Raw genomic sequence first — 22,867 nt, 5'->3', positions numbered from 1 at the left:
CCGCCCAGTTACGCTGGCAGTGGATGAACTGTCGCCGGCGGGCCTGCAGTTTACAGCTGCCCAGTCACGAGAGCCTTGCCTCTAGTCTCCTGTTCTCTCCTGCCAGGCTTGGGTTCTCCTGCTAGACCAGATTTCCCCTCAGTGATGGTTCTCGGCAGTTCAAACTGTACTCTGGGCCTGTTTTGTTGCAATCTGTTTTGTTGCTGCAATCTGTCGGAGAGTGGCAGTGGATACTTCAGCTCTCTACGATGGTGGCCGCTGTTTGCCTTAGCGGAGTGTCCCTTGTGGGGGGCGGGGCCTTACCGGCTTCCTTCCCCGACTGCAATCCCGAACTCAGCCCGGGGGTCAGTGCGGGCTTGGGCTTGGCTGGTGGGATACCACCGTGTCGCAGCCACTTAATTCCCTGCTGACTCAAATGATTCTTATTAGATAAGTCCTCTAACTACCTACCCAGTACAAACCTTTAATCTCAGGATCAGAAGACTACTGATACTTTTTTTTAAAGAGAGAGAGATAATTTTTTAATATTTACTTTTTAGTTCTCGGCGGACACAACATCTTTGTTGGTATGTGGTGCTGAGGATTGAACCCGGGCCACATGCATGCCAGGCGAGTAGGATACCGCTTGAGCCACATCCATAGCCCTGACTATTGATACTTTTGATACCTAGATACATGTATCAGGAGAGAAGTCATTACTGAGCACTAGCAACTTTGTGACAAGAACTCTAGGGACAGGGACAAGAATCATGGAGAGTTTATTATTTTGTCAACAAAGAAACAAGTGTCAGTAACAGAGTCCTCACATCAAGAAGAGGTGGTGCACCTGCTCTCTGGATGAGTCTGACGAATGTGGACTGAGGACACTTTGTCATTTGTGAGCAGAGGGTGTTACTAGTTGTGATAAACACCTTGAGAGGCAGTTTGTGCTAGAGAAATATTGTTATCCTGAAATTAGAATCTTCATACTCATAAGCAACTGAAAAATACCTGGATTTCTCCCATTATTATTGGCAGACGGAGGAGCAGTGTAGACCTCAGTAAGAAAATGGTGGACGGAAAAGACAATGGCTACATTAACTATGATCCTGTGGCTCAGTGAAACATAACCACACAGAACTGCTGGAATATATTCTAAAAGGAGAGGAAAATCGAGAAAGAAGCTCTTTCACCAGTAATCAGCAGCTTCTGCTTTGAATAAATCAAAGAACAATTCTATTTAGGAAGAACTTTATTGCCAGAGATGATCTGGTAAATCATGGAACAAATACAGAGATTCATAGGTTGAGGGAGCAGATTTTCTATGTTAAAAAATGAAAGGAAAATGAATGTTAGGATCAGGGCTCAAAGTTTGTTTCTAGAACAGAGAAAAGTAATATTTATAGATGAAAATAAAGTGTGTATGTGAGTGTGTGTGTGTGTGTGTGTGTGTGTGAGAGAGAGAGAGAGAGAGAGAGAGAGAGAGAGAGGGAGAGGGAGAGGGAGAGGGAGAGGTATTGGAATTATAGTTCTGTAGGGCAACTGGAGGTAACTAGTTTTTGTAAAATTGGGTTCTATTGGAGAACAATGTCATTGGTGAATTCCCTGTGCCCAGCTCATAAATTTAACAGAAAAAATTCAGAGGTTTAAGCAGATTAGTTGAAAATAAGAGAGTATTTGCTAAACTTAAAATTATGTTGCATGAAGTTAAAATGACTGTTATGAGCCTCTAGCTACACAGAGAGAAAAAAAATATTTGCTATCAGCTTCTGGTTGTACACATATAGTGCTTTCTTTAGGTCAATGACACTTCCTATTTGACTGATAAGTATCCAATTGGATGGGCACCTTTGGAATTTATTTGCAAAACTAGCTTTTAGTGTAAAATCAATAAAATAGGTTGATGTCATCTTCTTTGACTATCTTCAGATGGTCTCAGGAATGCTTGAACAACAGAGCTGACTTACATTTTCTTTGGAAAACAGGGAAGACAAACCAAATCCAGAGGACAGAAGCCACTATCTCTACCATCTGATGATCCAGCCAGATGTTCAATTTCTTCAGCATGGTGGACAACCATGCTTACGGCAATGAGTTCCTCCTTGATCAACTACTTTCTAGGCTTAATCTCAGTCTGGATCAACTGAAGCCAACACACATAGAAAAACTCTGTCTATATTTGGGATTTGCTTCTTGGAAGTATTATCAGACAATCATCTGCTATTTGAAGGAAAAGCAGTATAACTCCTGTGCCTGGGAGATTGCCAGAGGGGAATTTCAATTGTCCTTTATCAACATTAGCAATCATCAAAGATTATTCAGCAAAAAAAGCAAAATCATTACATGATTTATTTCCTGAACCTCCAAACATAAACTCACCTAAGAGTTGCACCAACATAAAAATATCTCAAACCTAAATCATAAGAGTATATTAAATAGATGTCATAGGTCATGCATTTTAGATTGAAAAAAATATATATATATATATACATACATACATACATACCATGGTTTATTTTTTAAAGAGATAATGTTATTATTTATAATTTTAATTTTTTCCAATAAAATTCTTGGAGGTAATTTGCAGTTTCCAGAAGTTTGAAATTTAATTTTCTCATAGAAAATATTCATCAAAGGTGCTTTTTTGAATGACAATTTTCAGTTAAATTGATGCCTGTTTCTGAACAGATAACAAAAAAACGTAAGTAACTGGATCTTAACACACATTTATCTTTCTTTCATAAGAGCTCTGTGTAGGAATTATTGTCAGATGACCTCTCCTTGGCTGGCCCTCTCCCAACAGTGATTCAAGGACCTGAGTATAATTTTCAAGCCATATTGAAACCAGTGAATCTTCTGCTAAAACTTCACTGTGAATTTCCCTGGAAATTCTTCATTTTCTTCTTCAGAGATAACAGGAATTTCTCAGCTCCATTATAATCTTGTGGGACCACCATCATTTTATGTGGTTTATTGTTAACCAAAATATTATTGTATGGTACAAATTGTGTTCTTGAACTGATTTTTTTACCAGAAGTTTTTTCAGTTAGTGAATCTCAATGTTTTCCCCAAGATTTGGGAAGGTGTCAGACAACTTTTACTTGAATAAGCTTTCTAGTTCTCTCTGTTGTTCCTTCTCACATTCCTTTAAGTAATACATTCATATGTTTGATGCTGTATGTACCATAGTTTCCTTTTGCTTTTGCCCTTTGTTTTAATTCTCTCTTTGTTTCTCTAATTGACTGATTTCAAACAATGTGACTTTGAGTTTACTGATTCTGTTTTCAGCATTATTGAGTCTACTGTTGAAACTCTCTATTAAGGTTTTTAGTTTTGTCAGTACATTTTTCTGTTCCAGAATCTATTTGGTTCTTTTACACGTCATCTATTTCTTTAAGAAATGTCTTGTATGGTTCATAAATTCTTCTCTTGATTTCATTTAGCTGTCTTCTCCTTCATTTCATTAAGCTTCTTTAAGGTATTTAATTTTAAATGTTTTGTCCAGTTATTCTTTTTTGAGAGAGACAGAGAGAGAGAGAGAGAGAGAGAGAGAGAGAGAGAGAGAATTTTTAATGTTTATTTTTTAGTTTTCGGCAGACACAACATCTTTGTTTTGGATGTGGTGCTGAGGATCGAACCTGGGCCTCGAGCATGCCAGGCCATCGAGCTACCACTTGAGCCACATCCCCAGCCCATTGTGTTTCTTCTTTTGAGTAGTTTCTCTTTAGTTATTTTGTCCATGTATTAACTGGGTTATTTGTATTTTTGGTATTCATCTTTTTACTTCATTATATATTTTGGAGATTAATCCCCTGAAGAGCAAGATGCAAAGTCATTAAAGGCTCCATCCCTGGTAGCAAGAAGAAAGAATATAGTCATACAAAAAGAAGAATGAGAATCTTGGCAGGAAAAACCTTGAACTAAGGACTCAAAATCCAGTGCTTTTTAATCTAAAGTAGCACTACCACTTGAGCCACGTCCCCAGCCCATCCAGTTATTCTTATATCTCTATTTCCTTAGGAGCAGTTACTCATAATCTATTGTATTCTTTTATTGATGTGTTTGACTATTAGTCAATGGGCTTCCAGCTGTTTAGAAGGCACTTGACCCCACTGATGTTCCCACTCACTTCACAGAGTGATGTGCTAATTTTCCTATTCACAATTTCACAGATAGACACACAAATAATGCTTTACCAGTTGTCTAGTCAAAGCAACACATAAATTTAACCATCATAAGGCCTAAGATAAATTATGAGAATTAAATATGGCACAGAGAACTGCCTAGAATCTCAAAGGAAAAGTAAATCCATGCTCAGGGCAAACAATATCTGTATCTGAGCGGGCTCCTTGGGAATTTCTAGAAGCAGGTCCCTGATGGCACATGTTGGAGGTGCTGGGTGGGCAGACCTTGTCTGCCCTGGAGCTATTGACCACTGATGGTAATCTTCCAATGTAGCAGGGGTGCACACTGGAGGGTCTTCTGATAATCTCTGTATATAGAAAGGGAGAAGAAAAATAAGTCTTTTCTTCAGCAGTTGTGGTGTTCATGGCTAAGATCCCTGTAATAAAAGACAGAGCAACAAGAAAAAAGCAAGACAAATTTATTTAGACTTCATAAATGAAGATGAAAAGACCCAGGGAACCTGTCTTTCATGCTTAGGAAAGATAAAGAGAGCACAGCCTTGTGGCTAGATGATAGTTCAAAAGGGGTTCTTATGCAATGGTAATAAACTGGGTGACTCTGCAAGGTCTATTTGCTCAGATTCTTCTGGGAGTCTCTTGGGTTTCATGCCTGTTCACTGGGCATAGGGCAGAATGCTCATTGCATATCCTATGACCCACTTTAGGGGAGGAATTTCAGAGAATACTTTATGGCCAGAGCAAACACACAAAAGAGAATGACTTTCTTACTTCTGTAGTTTTCTCAGTTTCCAAGGGGTCACTTATGGGGGTATCATATTCCAAATCCTAACTTTAGCAAGAGTTGGGCACAACCCCCAGCACAGTGGCCTATTGACATCTGGATATGGTGGTGAGTAGGACTGAAACTGAAGAAGCAGTCTGGCTAAAGACCTGTAACAAGACATGTAGAATGTGGGAAAGGACAGAGGAACAGAAAGTGTCTGAACCCAGTGGCACACAGATCTAGGCTGTGCACTCCTGCTCCTCACACAGCTCAGATGGAGAATTCTCTGCCCTGCCAGCTGCTCCTGGGGTTGCCGAGAACCCACAGCCTTGTCAGGAGCAGCTTGGTCACCCAGTGAGTGAGGCAGTATGGTGAGACAGGAAGACAGGCTCTTCTCCCTTTCCCTGAACATAAGCTTTTCGTGTGGTTCCCAAGTTTCACAGAAACTCTATGGCTGAGCCAGCTTCTCCAGTGAGATGAAGAGTTTTGGTGAGGTTCTCACTCTCTGTGTTCAGGTGGATGATGTTGTCTTCAACCAGGCTCTTTCCTACATTTTGTATCCTCCTTCCTCCCATCCCCAACTGTTTTTATGGACTGGGCTCTAAGTAGAATCTGGAATCAAGGTCATTACATCTGGTCAGAAAAATGTCACATTTGTCTTTCTTTGATTTGAATAGGCAAACCAAAAAATAAAGAGATTGATATTTTGCCCTTAATAATCACCCCCAATTAACCATGCAAAAGGCACTTGTAAATATTATCAACAGCAACACTGCTCAAATGTTTTGTTTTTAGGACCCAGTGCTTCTCCATTTCTATGTATTGACATTTGCCATAAGAAAATTTAAAATGAGGAAGTTTTAAATATTTTTTTTTCATTAAAAATAAAGCACACATGTATATACATTGAAGCTATTCTCTTTTAAAATTAGAAAATGTAATAAAATTCAATTTTATTCATAACTATAACAAAAATAAAGTATAAAATAAGATGTTTTCAAAAACATATTAGAAAATTAATAATAAAATACGTTGGAATAAACCTCAGAAGGAATACAGAAGATGTATAATTAAGCTAACATTAAAACTTTATTGAGTATTCTTCAATGATTTGGAACCAGAGTCTCCATTTTTATTTACACTTAATATATATTAGAAAATATTCAATAAACAAAAACTTTTTCTTTATTGAGTGCTCAGCAAATATTCATTAATATGTTAATAAAGAATAGGTATGTATTTAGTATATTAATTGTATTTCTCTAGTGGAAGAAACCAGAGCCTTGCCTTGCCTTGCAGCCTGCTCTGCAGAGTCTGATTTCCCTCTTCACTAGGCTTCCCACCCACCACATGCTAAAATGTGCATCACTCACTTGAGAAGATAACATGTGGAACAACTTGCTTAAGCCTCATTGGTGAACAATATGAAAAAAAATAATCTCAGTTTAAGGAGAAAGGCTATATACCTATAGCTACTGTGATATCATTATTAGAGGGACATTACCTCCTTTCTAAAAATATTTATAGTGTGTGAACAAGAGCTACTCACATAGAATTTCTCACAAACAGAGAACTTACACTCAACATTTGCTGTCAAGTGTGGTATCTGTACTACTAAAGGGAAATTGATGGAAAGAAACCACAAGGGAAAACAGCTATATGAAAACACAGAGCAGGTTAATGATGAGTAAAGGAAGACCCCGAGTGGGGAATTCTGGAGGAAGGGGAAAATGATTATCAAGATTTGTCAATGGAAAAAATGTGGGCCAGAGCAGTAGGGAGGAATGTGCCAACTATCAGAAACATCTAGGGGAGTAACATACCTATTTCCTATCAGTTTCAGAGACTAATTTATCCAGAATGGCCTACAACCTGTCATGTTCTGACTCAACCTACAAATAAGACTTATCTTCCATGTGAAGAGTAACTTTTTTTCAGTCTTCTACAGAACTCTTCCCAGCATTTTTTTCTTTTTTTAAAAAAATCATCTCTTTGAAGGTAGTTACTGAGAGAGGTACATGGTAACCATTACCACTGCCCCAAAGTAGTCTGCATTATGAGGAGAAACCCATGGAGCCATTGGACTTCTGCATAGATCAGAAACCTGTCGCTGCCCTTATCACACTGAGCCACCAGGGAGAGTTCTTCTCTGAAAGAGTTTCCCTTAGTCTGCATGCACTGGATGCTGCTCTCTGTTTCCTTTAGGTACAGCTACTATGACATCACATACAATGGAAAGTAAGGAGAGCACTCCAGCAGATGTCTCTGCAAAACCTAGACATTTTATGGAACTTCTGCTTTCTACGCATGCTGCACTGATCTTCAGGGAAACCATTAAGCTGAAACCACAACACAATAGAAAGCAGCCCTGTGTGAATGGGCAGGCAGGTGAAGGGAGAGAAAAAGAGAATTATGGGCTTTCAGAATGCTTCCTTTAAAGGTCAGTTACTGACCTCTTTATGAGGAAAAGTTGTAAGAATTCTCTAGAAAAACAAGTGGCATCTGCCTAGAGAGCAAAGAAAAATTTAAAAAGACCTACATAATTTCATTATTTATTTATTTATTTATTTATTTAAAATATGTTTTGCATGTTTATTGAGAGAGATGAAAGGAAAGGAGATAATAACTACTTGATGAAAGTGATTACTTCAATTTCATTAGATTATTGTTTTTTCCCCTTGTGCTGTTAATATCCAGATAAACTAAATGCAAATGTTGGGTGTACTTAGTTATAAAATATCTGAATTGTCTAAAATGCTTTCTTTTTATTTTTATATCTTTTCTAGTTTTTTTATTTGTTTTAATTAGTTACACATGACAGTACAATGATCTTGACATATCATACATTTGAATCAGATGGGATATAATTTCTCATTTTTCTGAGTGTACAGGTTGCAGAATTGCATTGGTCATGTAGTCACGTACATACCCACAGCAATAATAATGTCTATTTTATTCTGCTGTCCTTCCATTCCTACATAATTTTAAATCCTCAATCTATGGAAGATACTGTGCTAAGATCTTTGAAATGCAAGTACATTTTTAGTGTTTCCAGACTATATTTTGAACCCATTTTATTCATAATAAAACTGTAGGCTGTAGTTTAAGTGGAAAAGAGTAAAGATAAAATGGAAAGTTAATTTTATTTAGCACCATCTTCTGGGTCTCACTGCCTCACATTTTCCCTGTGAGATGGAGAAGGAAGAACCAAGAAGCTCAACTGTAATGTCATTACTACAGAGAGAAGAGGGGTGTGGATAAGAGAGAAATTAGTGAGAGAAGTCCATATTTCTGTCATGAGTTCTAAAGAGGCTGAAGAATGGCTCTTTACATTTTAAAGAAGTGGCATTTTCATGCACTGAGGAAATGGTGGCTTTTGCTAATACCTGACAATGGGAATGAATGTCTCCATGGAAATGCACAAGATTCATGGGATTTAGTTGTGATTCTGGCTCCTGGCTCGCCCATTCCCTTACCCTAAGCATCCCAGCACTCATTCCCTCATCATCACAATTTCCTTTTTCTCTCAGATAGAATTCCCAGGTCACCCTTATCATTCTCTCCCTTCATCTGCCTGCTCATTCACACAGGACTGTTTTCTGATGTGTTGTGATTTCAGCTTAATGGTTTCCCTGAAGAGCAGTGCTGCATGTGTAGAAAGCAGAAGTTCCATAAAATGTCTGGGTTCTGCAAAGACATCCACTGGAGAGCTCTCCTTAATTTTCATTGTGATGTCATAGTGGCTATACCTAAAAGAAAGAGAAAACAGCATCCAATGCCTGCAGACAAGGAAGGGCTTAGGTTGACTTACAAGAGCTAGTATATTCCTTTGGCTCACCTGAGAGCTAAATTCTAACTTCACGACCACAGACACTGGAGCACAGAGCAGAAGCAGTGGGCACCCCAGATTCTAGCCCCAAGACACTTTCTCACCCATTACCCTCCAATCTCACAGAATTCACTCCAATTTATTGCCCTAAAAGGTTCAGATCCCCTTATTATGTAGTACCTTGTGTATTACATGTGGCTTCTTTGGAATATAAATTTCTCAGGGGAATTTAAATGTCAGGATTTTAAATTATGGCATGGGCTAGAAACTCTACTACTTTACAGGCACATTTACAAAGAGCATCTAAGAGGGGTTCTGAATATGTGAACACAGGGGTTTTATAAATCAAGTTGAAATTGAAACTGCCACATGGATTTTTGCATCATAAATAATTTATTTTCCAATGTAAATATTTAAATAAATAATGGAATAACTTAATTCATAAATTAATTTAAAAAGTTAAAAACATCTATTGTCTTTTCGAGGCACCCCATTTGCTGTCTGTCACTGAATGAGCCTCTGCTGGTTGAAGAATGCCTGAACTCATCCGCTGGTCAAGACATGGTGCCTACTGGGCCATCTTCAGTTTTGGAATTTGTCTGTAAGTCTGTTAATGAAGGAGAAGTTCCAGTAGAGTTCATCTCTGACTACTATCCAGGCACAGCTGCTGTACTCCTTGGCCTCCAGGTATGTCCGGATCCTCACATAGTAACTCTTCAGGCGCAGGATGGTGCTGGAAAATGCCCGGGTTTTGTTTTCCTTCCCCAGTTTCCCTAACACTGTTGTGTTCAGGAGGTCCATCTGATGATTGAGTTTAGCAAGGAGGTCTTTGACAACCGTCTCATTCCAGCCAGGGTTAGTGTAGCCTCTTTCTAATACATGAAAGATGTCCTTGAGCATCTCATAGATGACAAAGGCAGCGTGCTCCTTCTGGAACTGCTGTGGATGTTTGATCTCCTTGGGGATCTTGAAGTCCATTCTGTCACTGAGGCAGTCTGCAGGCCTTCCATTCAACTGCTGCAGGAGCTTCTGACATTCCACACTGCTGTTGAACTGTTGGAGTTGAAGCAGGTTGTAACTTAGGGAAAGAGCTGTGGTGGAGAAGCACAACAGGAGAGCCAGTTGGAGGAGGCACCTGTTGTTCATGATGACAACCAGAACAGCACTGCCTACAATCTATGCAAGGTTGCACAGACTGCAAAGGTCTGCAATGTGAATGTCCTGGCTCCATGGGGATGGGCTATTTATATGGGATGGTCCTCTCTGTTTCAGAGGAATTTCCCACTTTCAGTTCTCCCTTTCATTTTTACTATGTCATTTTCTTCTTATTGCATTCTTAAGAGTTTCTAAAACCCTTTTTATTTAAACTCCTGATTAATCTATATAATGTATATTAGGGAAAAAGATATACAAACTGTGAGAATTTCTAATATTGTATAAAGTTTCAGTAATTTCTAAAGCAAAGGGGGAGAAAGGGACTTTAGAGGAAACAGAGAAGCCCCAAATAGCTAAGAGTCATTAACAGAAAAGCCACTCAGAACAGCAGCTGGATTGGGGTTTTGCCTATTGCAATAGTAGGTTCATGTGACAGGGCCTGGGGGAGTTCTGAGAGACCTTGGAATAGTGCAGGGAATAGAAAGTTTCAAACCAACTGTGTCTGAAATAGTGACATGTCTTACATTTTGTTGGCTTACATCCTTGCTCTTGAAGTTGTTAGCCACCTTGTGAGGGGTCTGATTTCCCTGAGACTATTGTACTGTAGGAAAGCCCAAACTAGCTCAGCGGAGGCCATGTGGAACTTGGCAAGATAATTTAAATGTTTAAACAATGAAATCCCTTTAACTTGCAATATTATGAAAATTACCTATGGCTGTCCCTGCAGAAGTGTGTGTGAGTGTATAACACATGCACACAATATCTGTAAATGCCCTTGCAGCAACGTCATAATAAAAAATACAAATATCCATCAGGAGAGAAATGGCTTAGTAATACCATAGTATAGACAAAATGGAATATTATTGCATTGTTAAAATGGAAACAGTTGATATAAAGCTATGTCACAATTTTTTTAATGAAATGAATATAATATATGAAATATATAATATTATACTCATTAATTATAATATAAAATAAATAAATATGAAATATATAATATCAGATAATATCAGTAAAATGTAATATATATCATATAATATAATAAATATCATAATGATTGTATATTATATGTAATAGATTAACTATAAAATAATGGATATGGTAATATTGTTTGTTTTATAGATTAATGAAAGACACACACAAACACAAATTTACATGAATACATATGCTGACACATGCATGTCATCTTTCTCAACAGCTACATTCACTCAAATGTTAATAGTAGTCACTTGCAGTGACAGTGCTGGCAGGGGTGAGAATGTGGCTTGAAAGAAAAAAATTTTTCATTTTCACAATGTAAATTTAGAAATATTGATAATTTTTTAGTGTGCAATTTCTTATTGGTGCATTATACTTATGTATAGTAGTGGGATTCATTATGCCATATCTATACATGCACACAACAAAACTGGATGCAACTCACTCACCAGGGCCTTCCCTTTCCTTCCCTCCTGCCTCCCCTGATCACAATCACATATAAGAAGAGCCATGAGGCATCTTCATCATTCAGTATACTTTGTTTGAGGAAAGTTAAAAAGCCTTACTCTGTTTAATATATCCCTTATTTTATTCACATTTAAATTTTTTCTATAACAAACATACATTATTGGTATCATTAGAAAATATAGTTATAGAGGAGGAGTAAGTCCTAGTGTCTACAGCACATACAGGAGGTGACTCTGGCTCATTACAACTTATTAGAAATTTTAAAAGAGAAGAGTTTAACAATATCCAAATCAAAAACATGGCACTGTTTAAGGAGATGGTGTCATAGTCTGACTGTTAAATGTCCCCTCCAGGCCATGTGTTAAATCTTGATCCATAGGGAGCTGCCAAAGGGAGGTGGTGGAGTCCTTTGGAGGTGTCCTCTAGTGGAAGGTTTGAAGGTCATAGCTGGTGGGTCCTTGAAGGGCATTTTGGGACCCTGGCCTTCTATTCACTCCATCTTACTCCCTGGAATCAGGTAGTAGTGTTTTTCCTCCTGTGGTGACACCCTGCACTCGTCAGGAAGGAAGAAAAGGGCCAATTAATCATGAACTGCAACCACCAGAACATTAAAAGTTAGTTATCCATTTTAAGAGTTAATTATCTAGGGTATTTGTTATGGTACAAGAAAACTGACTAATAATGGTGAAAATGCTAGTTACCCTGTTTAAATCATTACACATTATAAACACGTATAATGATTATCTCACTGTACGATATAAATGCTTACAATTATCATGTCTATGTCAATAAATAGCCCAAATATTTGTTTTTATCATAAAGGATATCAGATGCTATGAGAAACAGGTATATAATAATGAAGAGAGAAAATTTATAAAAAGAAGTATAGCAACATCATAATACTCATTTATTTTGTTTGATTTAACACAAAAGACTGATTTCCCCCTTTTTTCTTTGTGTGGTTTTCCAGTTTTCCACTGTCAAACATGTGTTCTCTTATAATAGACCAATCTACACAAAAGAGGAACAATCAACCACCAAGTGTCAAGGCCATTCTGCCTCTTCTGTGGGTTTTATTCTTACATTTAGTGTTTGCATGTGAGCTCATGAAAGTTGCTTAGCTATTTCCTACATTCTAGGAAGAAGTAGATTCTAAAATAATGAGTTTTTTAAAAAGAAAATGATCTTGCAGCTGTTTCACTTATGAAAGTCTTGTTATGTCAGTGACTGAGTAATTTCTTGGGGAAACTCCATTTTGAAAAGCATCTTAGGATAAGTCTGGAATCATCCATGGCTCACAACACAAAGACCAATGCAAGGTGTTTCAGAGATCAATCCTTTCTACTAAGAGGAGAACAATCCAGGGAATCTGGTGATTATGACCTACCCATTCAGGACGACTTGTGAGCTCATTTAGAGTTGACCTCTCCTGGTGCAGCAGTGGGCCTCCTCCTTGGGCCACTTCTAGTGGTCTCTGATCCTCCCATGCTGAAATGGCCATCAGAGTTCATCCTATGGTAAGAGAAAAGCCACAGAAGTGGAAGCTGTAGTAGTAGTAGTAGTTGTAGTATTGTTACTAATTCTTGAACACTTACTATACACTGTTCTCTGAATAATCCTCATAATAAACACTTGTGTGATACATTAGTCCATTTTTATTACTGTCAACAAAATTCTTGAGGTAGGCTACTTTTAAAAGAAAAAAAGTTCTATTTAGCTGGCAGTTCTAGAGGTTTAAAGTCCAAGATTGGGCAGCTCCATTGATTTGACCAACTCACTCTAAAGGTCAAATATAGTATAATTCAGGATAACTTAATAATGTCACTGTGTGTGTAAGTCACTTGTAACTCTGGTATAAAGAGGAAAATTTTAAAGTTTTAATAACTTTAAGTAACTACAGCTACAAATATTTGTTTATGGATACCCAATATAAAGAGTATAACATTGAAAACATATACTATAACAGGAGGATTAAGCATATACTGCTTCTATATGCAATTGAATCAAGTTGTCAGTTTCTAATAGACTACTGCAATTATAAGATATTCTATGTAAGCTTCATGGTTACCACAAAGCAAACCATTGTTTTCTTTATACAAAATATCAAGAGAAAGTAATGAAAGCACACTACTTAAAAATCATCAAATCACTAAAGGACATAAGAATACAGGAATAAAGGAATTTAAGAAACTAACAGACAATCAGAAATAAATTAACACAATGGCAATAGTGAGCCCTTACCTACCAATCATTAGTATAAATGCCAATGGACTAAACATTCCAATCAAAAATAGAGAGTGTCTGAACAGATTCTTTTAAAATGCCCCAACAATATGCTGTCTGCGAAAGACTTCAGCTTCACAGACACATAAGGAATGAAGGCAAAGGGATGGAAAAAGCTATTCCACACAGACACTAACCAAAAGAGAATATAGGTAGTTGTACTTATATCAGAAACAGTATCATAACACAAGGAAGGTCCTTACACAATGTTAAGGGGGTGAATTCATTAAGAGTATTTAACCATCACAACAATATATACATCCAACATCAGAACACCAAAATATACAAAGAAAGTATGAATGAATCTGAAGAGATAAAGAGGTTATAATGCAATATTTATAGCAGTTTCTGTACCACTATGGACAATAATTCAGATAAAAAATGAGGCAATATTGGAGTAGAGCTACACTTCAGACTAAATGATCTTAACTAACATACATTAACAGAACTTTCCACTCTATAGCAGAAACCCATTCTTCCCAACTGAACAACATACTCTAGAATAGAATATGGATACATAGAATACATAGGCTACAAAACAAGTCTGAATAAATTTAAGATTACAATCATATTATATCAGTATTATTTCCAAAATCAATGGTATACAACCAGAAAAAAAAAATTAGAAATTAAAGGAATCCCTCCTGAATAATTAGTGAGTGAAAATTAAATCAAAGGGGAAATTAGAAAGTACCTGAAATCAAACAAAATTGGGAATGGAACATACCAAAACAGGGAATGCAGCAAAGCCAGTTCTAAGAGCGATGCTGATGGGATCAATGCCTACATAAGGGAAAAAAAGAAAGATCTCGAATGATCAAACCACCTTTTAACCTCAATAAACTAGTAACAGAAAGGCAAAGGAAGCCCCCACAGTGAGTAGAGGAAGAGAGACAATGAAGATAAGAGCAGAAATAAATTAAAAAGAAACTACAAAAACAATAGGAAAGATCAGCACAAAGTGGACAAACCTTTGTTTACAGTAACTAAGAACATTCAAAATAAATAAAATCCGGAATAAATGAGGATAGGTTACAACTGATACCACAGAAATGCAAAAGAGCACAGAGACAACTATGAACAATAGCATAATAAATTGAATAGTCAAAAAGAAATGGATACCTGACTATTAGTACATAAACTGTGAACAATAAATCATGAACAATAGAAAATTTGAACAGACAAATAATTAAAAGGGGAATTCTGGTCAATAATCAAAACTCACAGAATAACAAAAAGTCTAGGACTTGAGGGATTCACTTGTAAATGCTACCAACCATTAACAAGAATGACAGAAGAAGAAATATAACCTGTTATCAAATCTATCAAAATATGTTTAACATCTCTAGCAAGTAGGGAAATGGAAATTAAAACTGAGATTCCATCTCACTCCAGCCAGAATGGCAGTTATCAAGAATGAAATTAACACTGCCCTGCCAACCAGCAGACCCATGCTAGAGGACAGGCCTGGCCGAACTTGCAACATTGTAGCCACCACCATATCCTTTCCCACACACGTAGCTTCCACCTTGGGCCAACAGATAGGGCCTGGAGGCAGCTGAATCTCTGTACAGGCAACCGACTTTTTCATCCCCATCTCTGAAAGTGGTTGTGGCCATCTGGGGACACCACCAAGGCTACCTTGAGTTACCTCCATTCTTTCCACCATCACATTTAGTTGAAGTAGCATTTATCATGGGACACTAGAGAGCAGTAGAAGCCCAACACCAAAGTCAGGTACAGGTAATATGCAGGGACACTACAAGATTACAGGATAGAAATTCTAATACCACAGATCTGAACTGCAAGAAAAAATGACACAAAGACAACATGAAAAAAAAAGCAGGGTGGTGGTGGGGAAATGCCTGAAACAAACCAAGAAACATAATAATAGAATCCATTGACAGTGCAGATGATGAAATGTCAGAGAAGGAGTTCAGAATGTACACAATTAAAGTGATATCTGAATTAAATAATGATCTACATGAGCAAATATGGGCAAACATTGAATACCCCAACAAAGAGATTAGAGAGCAAATACAGGCAACCATCAATCATGGCAACAAAGAGATAAGGGAGCAAATACAGAAAGCAAAAGATTACTTCAAGAAAGAAACAGAGATTCTGGAAAAAAAATCAATCAGAAATCCTTAAAATGAAGGAAACAATAGATGAAATGAAAAACTCAATAGGAAGTGTCACCAAAGACTAGATCACTTGGAAGACAGAACATCAGATAATGAAGACAAAATATACAATCTTGAAAAGAAAGTTGACCACACAGTGCACATAGTAAGAAATCATGAACAGAACATCCAAGAATTGTGGGATAGCATCAAAAGACCAAATCTAAGATTCATGGGGATAGAGGAAGGTATAGAGATTCAAACCAAAATAATATACAATCTCTTCAATGAAATAATAATGTCAGAAAATTTCCCAAACATGAAGAATGAATTGGAAAATTAAATACAAGAGGCTTACAGGACAGCGAATGTACAAAATTACAACAGATCTCCACCAAGGCACATTATAATGAAAATGCCTAGCATACACAATAAGGATAAAATCTTAAAAAACGCAAGGGAGAGGAATCAGCTCACATATAGGGGGAGAACAATTCATATCTGCAGATTTTTCAACCCACACCCTCAAAGCCAGGAGATCCTGGTACGACACATACCAAGTTCTGAAAGAAAATAAATGCCAACCAAGAATCTTATATCCAGCAAAATTAAGCTTCAGATTTGATGAAAAAATAAAAACCTTTCATGATAAACAAAAGTCAAAAGAATTTACAGCGAGACAGCTTGCACTACAGCCTGCAAAATATTACAAAAGGAGGAAATGAAAAGCAATAATAAAAATCAGGAAAGGAACAAACTATACTAAAGGAAAGGCCAATAAGAGGAGAAAAAAGTCAAGTTAAAAACCAAAACTATGGAACCACGATTTGACCCAGCTATTCCCCTTCTTGGACTATTCCCTAACGACCTTAAAAGAGTGTACTCTTGGGATACTGCTACATTGATGTTCATAGCAGCACAATTCACAATAGCTAGACTGTGGAACCAACATAGATGCCCTTCAATAGATGAATGGATAAAGAAAATGTGGCATTTATACACAATGGAGTATTACTCAGCACTAAAAAAATGACAAAATCATGGCATTTGCAGGGAATTGGATGGCACTAGAGCAGATTATGCTAAGTGAAGCTAGTCAATCCCTAAAAAACAAATGCCAAATGTCTTCTTTGATATAAGGAGAGCAACTAAGAACTGAGCAGGGAGGAAGAGCATGAGAAGAAGATTAACATTAAACAGGGACAAGAGGTGGGAGGGAAAGGGAGGGAAAAGGGAAATTGCATGGAAATGGAAGGAGACCCTCATCGTTATACAAAAGTACATATAAGAGGAAGTGAGGGGAAAGGGGGCAAAAAACAAGGGAGAGAAATGAACTATAGTAGATGGGATAGAGAGAGAAGATGGGAGGGGAGGGGAGGGGAGGGGGGTTAGTAGAGGATAGGAAAGGCAGCAGAATGCAACAGACACTAGTATGGCAGTATGTAAAAATGTGGATGTATAACCGATGTGATTCTGTGCTGCAGTCCGACTGCAACAAAATAACCGGGGGATGAGGAGCAACTTGTGTACATTGACACAGCAGGAGTGGGAGCCATTTATTGTAGGACCGGAGGGTTATATATACATTACACACAGCTTATCTTAATTAACATAAACTACATACAGCAATCAACCAATAAGGAATCTCCACACTTAATGGCTCGCTGGTGTTACTTCAAAAACCACTCCCTCTGCAAAATGCCAGGTGCCATCTTGACTTGTTTACAGACTCTGACAATTCTGCAATCTGTATATGGGGTAAAAATGGGAGTTCATAACCCACTTGAGACAAATGTATGAAATATGATATGTCAAGAGCTATGTAATGTTTTGAACAACTAATAATAGTAATAATAATAATAATAATAATAATAATAATACCCTAAACCAAAATGACTGGGAATACAAATCATATTTCAATAATAAACCTAAATGGGAATGGCCTAAACTCATCAATTTAAAGACATAGATTGGATTAAAAATAAGGAGCCAAATATATGTTGCCTTTAAAGAGATTCATCCCACAGGAAAATACATCGACAGACTGAAGTTGAAATAGTAGGAAAAAATGTACAACTCACATGGTCCATAAAAATAAGCGGGGTTTCCATCCTCATATCAGATAAAGTGGACTTCAAACCAAAGTTACTGAAAAGGAATAAAGAAGGACATTTCATACCATTTAAGGGTTTCATACATGAACAAGACACAACAATCATAAATATCTATGTCTCAAACAATGGGGCATCTATGTATACCAAACAAACCCTTCTCAAACACAACAACCAAATAGACCACAACACAATAATACTGAGAAACTTTAATACACCTCTCTCAACACTGGGTATATCTTTCAAACAAAAATTAAACAAAGAAACTATAGAACCCCAAATACAAACAATAATTTAGACCAAACACAAGAGGCTTACAGGACACTAAATTACAACAGATCTACACTAAGGCACAATATAATGAAAATGCCTAGTATACAAGTGTGGATAGAATCATAAAAGCCACAAGAGAGAGGAATCAGTTCACATATAGGGGGAGACCAATTTGTATCTCAGCAGATTTTTCAACCCAGACCCTCAAAGCCAGGAGATAGTGGAACAACATATACTAAGCTCTGAAAGAAAAAGGATGACAACCAAGAATCTTATATCCAGTAAAACTAAGTTTTAGATTTGATGATGAATAAAAACCTTCCATGATAAACAAAAGTTAAAAGAATTTACAACTAGAAAGCCTGCACTACAGAACATCCTCAGCAAAGTATTCCAAGACGAGGAAATAAAAAAACAATGATAAAAATCAGCAGAGGGAGGAATTACACTAAAGGAAAAATCTAACCAAAAGAGAAACCAAGTCATGTTAAATACAAAAAAAAAAAATGGCTGGGAATACAAATCATGTCTCAATAATGACCCTCAATATTAATGGCCTAAACTCACCAATCAAAAGACATAGACTAGCAGATTGGATTAAAAAAAGAAGATTCAATAATATGCTGCCTCCAAGAGACTCATCTCATAGAAAAAGACATTCACAGACTGAAGGTGAAGGGTTGGGAAAAATCATACTACCCACATGGTCTGCAGAAGCAAGCAGGGTTTCCATCCTTATATCAAATGAAGTAGACTTTAAACTAAACTCAATCAAAAAGGATCAAGAAGGACACTACATACTGCACAAGGGAACCGTACACCAACAAGACTTAACAATTATAAATATATATGCCCCAAACAACAGAGCAGCTATGTTCATCAAACAAAACCTTCTCAAGTTCAAGAGTCAAATAGACCACAACACGATAATTCTGGGTGACTTTAACACAACTCTTTCATCACTAGATAGATCTTCCAAACAAAAGCTGAACAAAGAAACTATAGAACTCAATAATACAATCAATAACTTAGACTTAACTGACAAATACAGAATAGTCCAACCTTCAATGAGATAATAGTATTTTTTCTCAGCAGCACATGAATCCTTCTCTAAAATAGACCATATATTACACCACAAAGTAACTCTTAGCAAATATAAAAAAGTAGAGATTCTACCCTGCATTCTGTCAGACCATTGTGGAATGAAATTAGAAATAAATGATGAAAGAAGAAATAAAATCCATTCCAATACCTGGAGACTAAATATTATGCTACTGAGTGAACAGTGGGTTACAGAACACATCAAGGAGGAGATTACAAAGTTTTTAGAGGTGAATGATAACACAGATAAAACGTACTGAAATCTCTGGGACACTATAAAATCAGTTCTGAGAGGAAAGTATATTGCATGGAGTTCATTCCTTAAAAGAAGAAAAAGTCAACAAATAAATGACTTAACATTATATATCAAAGTCCTAGAAAAAGAAGTGCAAATCAATACCAAAAGCAGCAGAAGACAAAAAGTAATTAAAATCAGAGGTGAAATCAATGAAATTGAAACAAAAAAAATGAAAAATCGACAGAACAAAAAGTTGGTTCTTTGAAAAATCAAATAAAATTGACAGTCCCTTAGCTATGCTGATGAAGAGAAGGAGAGAGAAAACTCAAATCACTAACATATATGATGAAAAAGGAAATATCACAGAAGACATTACAGAAATAAAGATAATTGAAAATTATTTTGAAAACCTGTACTTCAGGAAACTAGAAAATATTGAAGGCACTGATAAATTTCTAGAGTCATATAATTTTCCCAGATTGAATTAGGATGATATACACAATTTAAACAGATCAATTTCAGGTGATGAAATAGCAGTCACCATCGAAACCAAGAAAAGCCCAGGAATGGACACATACACAGCCAAGTTCTACAAGACTTTGAAAGAAGAACTAATACCAATACTCTATAATTTATTGCAAGAAATAGAAAAAGAGGCAGCATTTCCAAACTTCTATGAGGTCAATATCACTCTGATTCCAAAACCAGGCAAAGACACATCAAAGAAAGAAAACGTCAGACCAATATATCTAAGAATATAGACGCAAAAATTCTCAATACCATTCTGGCAAATAAAAAACAAAAACATCAAAAAGATTGTGCACCATGATCAAGTGGGATTCATCCCAGGGATGCACAGTTGTTTCAACATATGAAAATCAATAAATGTAATTCATCACATCAATAGACTTAAAGATAGGAATCATATGATCATCTATCTCAATAGATGTAGAAAAATCATTTGACAAAATACAGCATCCCTTTATTTTTAAAACACTACAAAAACTAGGGATAACAGGAACATATCTCCACATTGTAAAGGCTAACTATGCTAAGCCTCAGGCCAACATCATTCTAAATAGAGAAAAACTAAAGGCATTCCATCTAAAAACTAGAACAAGACAGGGATGCCCTCTTTCACCTCTTCTATTTAACATAGTTCTTGAAACACTGGCCAGAGCAATTAGACAGATGAAAGAAATTAAAGGGATATGTATAAGAAAAGAAGAACTCAAATTGGCACTATTTGCTGATGATATGATTCTATACCTGGAAGACCCTAAAAGTTCCATCAGAAAACTTCTAGAACTAGTAAATGAATTCAGCAAAGTAGCAGGATATAAAATCAACACCCATAAATCAATGACATTTCTGTATATCAGTGACAAATCCCCAGAAAGAGAAATGAGGACAACTACGCGATTTTCAATAGTCTCAAAAAAAAAAAAATCCTTGGGAATCATCTTAATGAAAGAGGTGAAAGATCTATACAATGAAAACTACAGAACCTTAAAGAAAATTATCAAAGAAGACCTTAGAAGAGGGAAAGATGTATCTTACTCTTGGATAGTCAGAATTAATATTATCAAAATGATCCTACTTCCAAAGCACTATCCAGATTTAATGCAATTCCAATCAAAGTTTCAATGGCATTCCTCATAGAAATAGAAAAGGCAATCATGAAATTCATCTGGAAAAATAAGAGACCCACAATAGGTAAAGCAATCCTTAGCAGGAGGATTGAAGCAGGTGGCATCACTATACCTAACCTTAAACTATACTACAGAGCAATAACAACAAAAACAGCATGGTATTGGCACCAAAATAGACTGGTAGACTCATAGTACAGAACAGAGGACACAGAGACTAACCTACAAAACTACAATTATCTTATATTAGACAAAGGTGCCAAGAACATGCATTGGAGAAAAGATAGCCTCTTCAACAAATGGTGCTGGGAAAACTGCAAATCCATATGCAACAAAATGAAATTAAACCCCTTTCTCTCACCTTGCAGAAAACTCAATTCAAAGTGGATCAAGGATCTAGATATTAAACCAGAGACTTTGCATCTAACAGAAGAAAAAATAGGCTCAAATCTCCATCATGTGGGATTAGGCCCCAACTTCCTTAATAAGAATCCTCTGGCACAAGAATTAAAATCAAGAATTAATAAATGGGATGGACTCAAACTAAAAGTCTTCTTCTCAGCAAAAGAAACAATCTGTGAGGTGAACAGAGAGCCTACATCTTGGGAGCAAATCTTTACCCCTCACACATCAGATAGAGCACTAATCTCTAGGGTATATAAATAACTCAAAAAGCTAAACACCAAATAAAAAATAACCCAATCAATAAATAGGCCAAGGACCTGAAGAGACACTTCTCAGAAGAGGATATACAATCAATCGACAAATACATGAAAAAGTGTTCATCATCACTAGCAATAAGAGAAATTCAAATCAAAACCACTCTAAGATTTCATCTCACTTCAGTCAAAATGGCAGCTTTTATGCATACAAAAAACAATAATTGTTGGTGAGGATGTGGGGAAAAAGGTACATTCATACACTGCTCGTGGGACTGAAAATTGGTGCAGCCAATATGGAAAGCAGTGTGAAGATTTCTTGGAAAATTGGGAATGAAACCATCATTTGACCCAGCTATACCTCTCCTTGGTCTATACACAAAGGACTTAAAACCATCATACTACAGGGACACAGCCACATCAATGTTTATAGCAGCATAATAACATTAGCTAAACTGTGGAACCAACCTATTGTGCAACCAACAATAGATGAATAGATTTTTAAAAATTTGGCATGTATACACAATAAAAGGGAATAAATAAAAGAGAATAAAATCATGGCATTTGCATGTAAATGGATGGAGTTAGAGAAGATAATGCTAAGTTAACCAATCCCAATAAACCAAATGCTGAATGTTTTCTTTGATATAAGGAGGCTGATTCATAGTGGGATAGGGAGAGGGACCTTGGGAGGAACAGACAAACTCTAGATAGGCAGAAGGGTAGGAGGAGAAGGGAGGGGGAACGGAATAATTAATGATGGTTGAATGTGATGATCATTATTATCCAAGGTACATGTATACGAATTGGTATGAATACAATATGTATTCAACCAGAGAAATGAAAAATTGTGCTCTCTCTATATAATAAGAATTATAATTAATTCCACTGTGTGTATATATATATGTGTGTGTGTGTGTGTGTGTGTGTGTGTGTGTGTGTGTGTCTGTGTGTATACACCACTTTAGACCAATATCCTTGATGAACATTCTGGAAAATTAATGCAGAGAAAGTATTTGACAAAATATAACACCCTTTCATGTTCAAAACACTAGGAAATTTAGGGATAGTAGGAACATATCTCAACATTATAAATAGTATATATGCTAA

General features: G+C 36.6%; 1 protein-coding gene across 1 annotated transcript; it reads right to left on the bottom strand.

Annotated features, from left to right (window-relative positions):
* Positions 1 to 9,298: 9,298 nt before the first annotated feature.
* LOC308642351 (interferon beta-like) lies at positions 9,299 to 9,862 on the bottom strand (the record flags this gene model as incomplete). Its single annotated transcript, XM_081281226.1, has 1 exon — positions 9,299 to 9,862. The coding sequence occupies one exon, from the start codon at positions 9,860 to 9,862 to the stop codon at positions 9,299 to 9,301; it is 564 nt and encodes a 187-aa protein (XP_081137352.1).
* Positions 9,863 to 22,867: the final 13,005 nt, after the last annotated feature.

The sequence above is a fragment of the Spermophilus citellus genome (assembly GCF_964194105.1).
Source record: "Spermophilus citellus genome assembly, chromosome: 2".
NCBI classification, from domain to species: Eukaryota; Metazoa; Chordata; class Mammalia; order Rodentia; family Sciuridae; genus Spermophilus; species Spermophilus citellus.
This window is presented reverse-complemented; position numbering and strand designations above follow the sequence as displayed.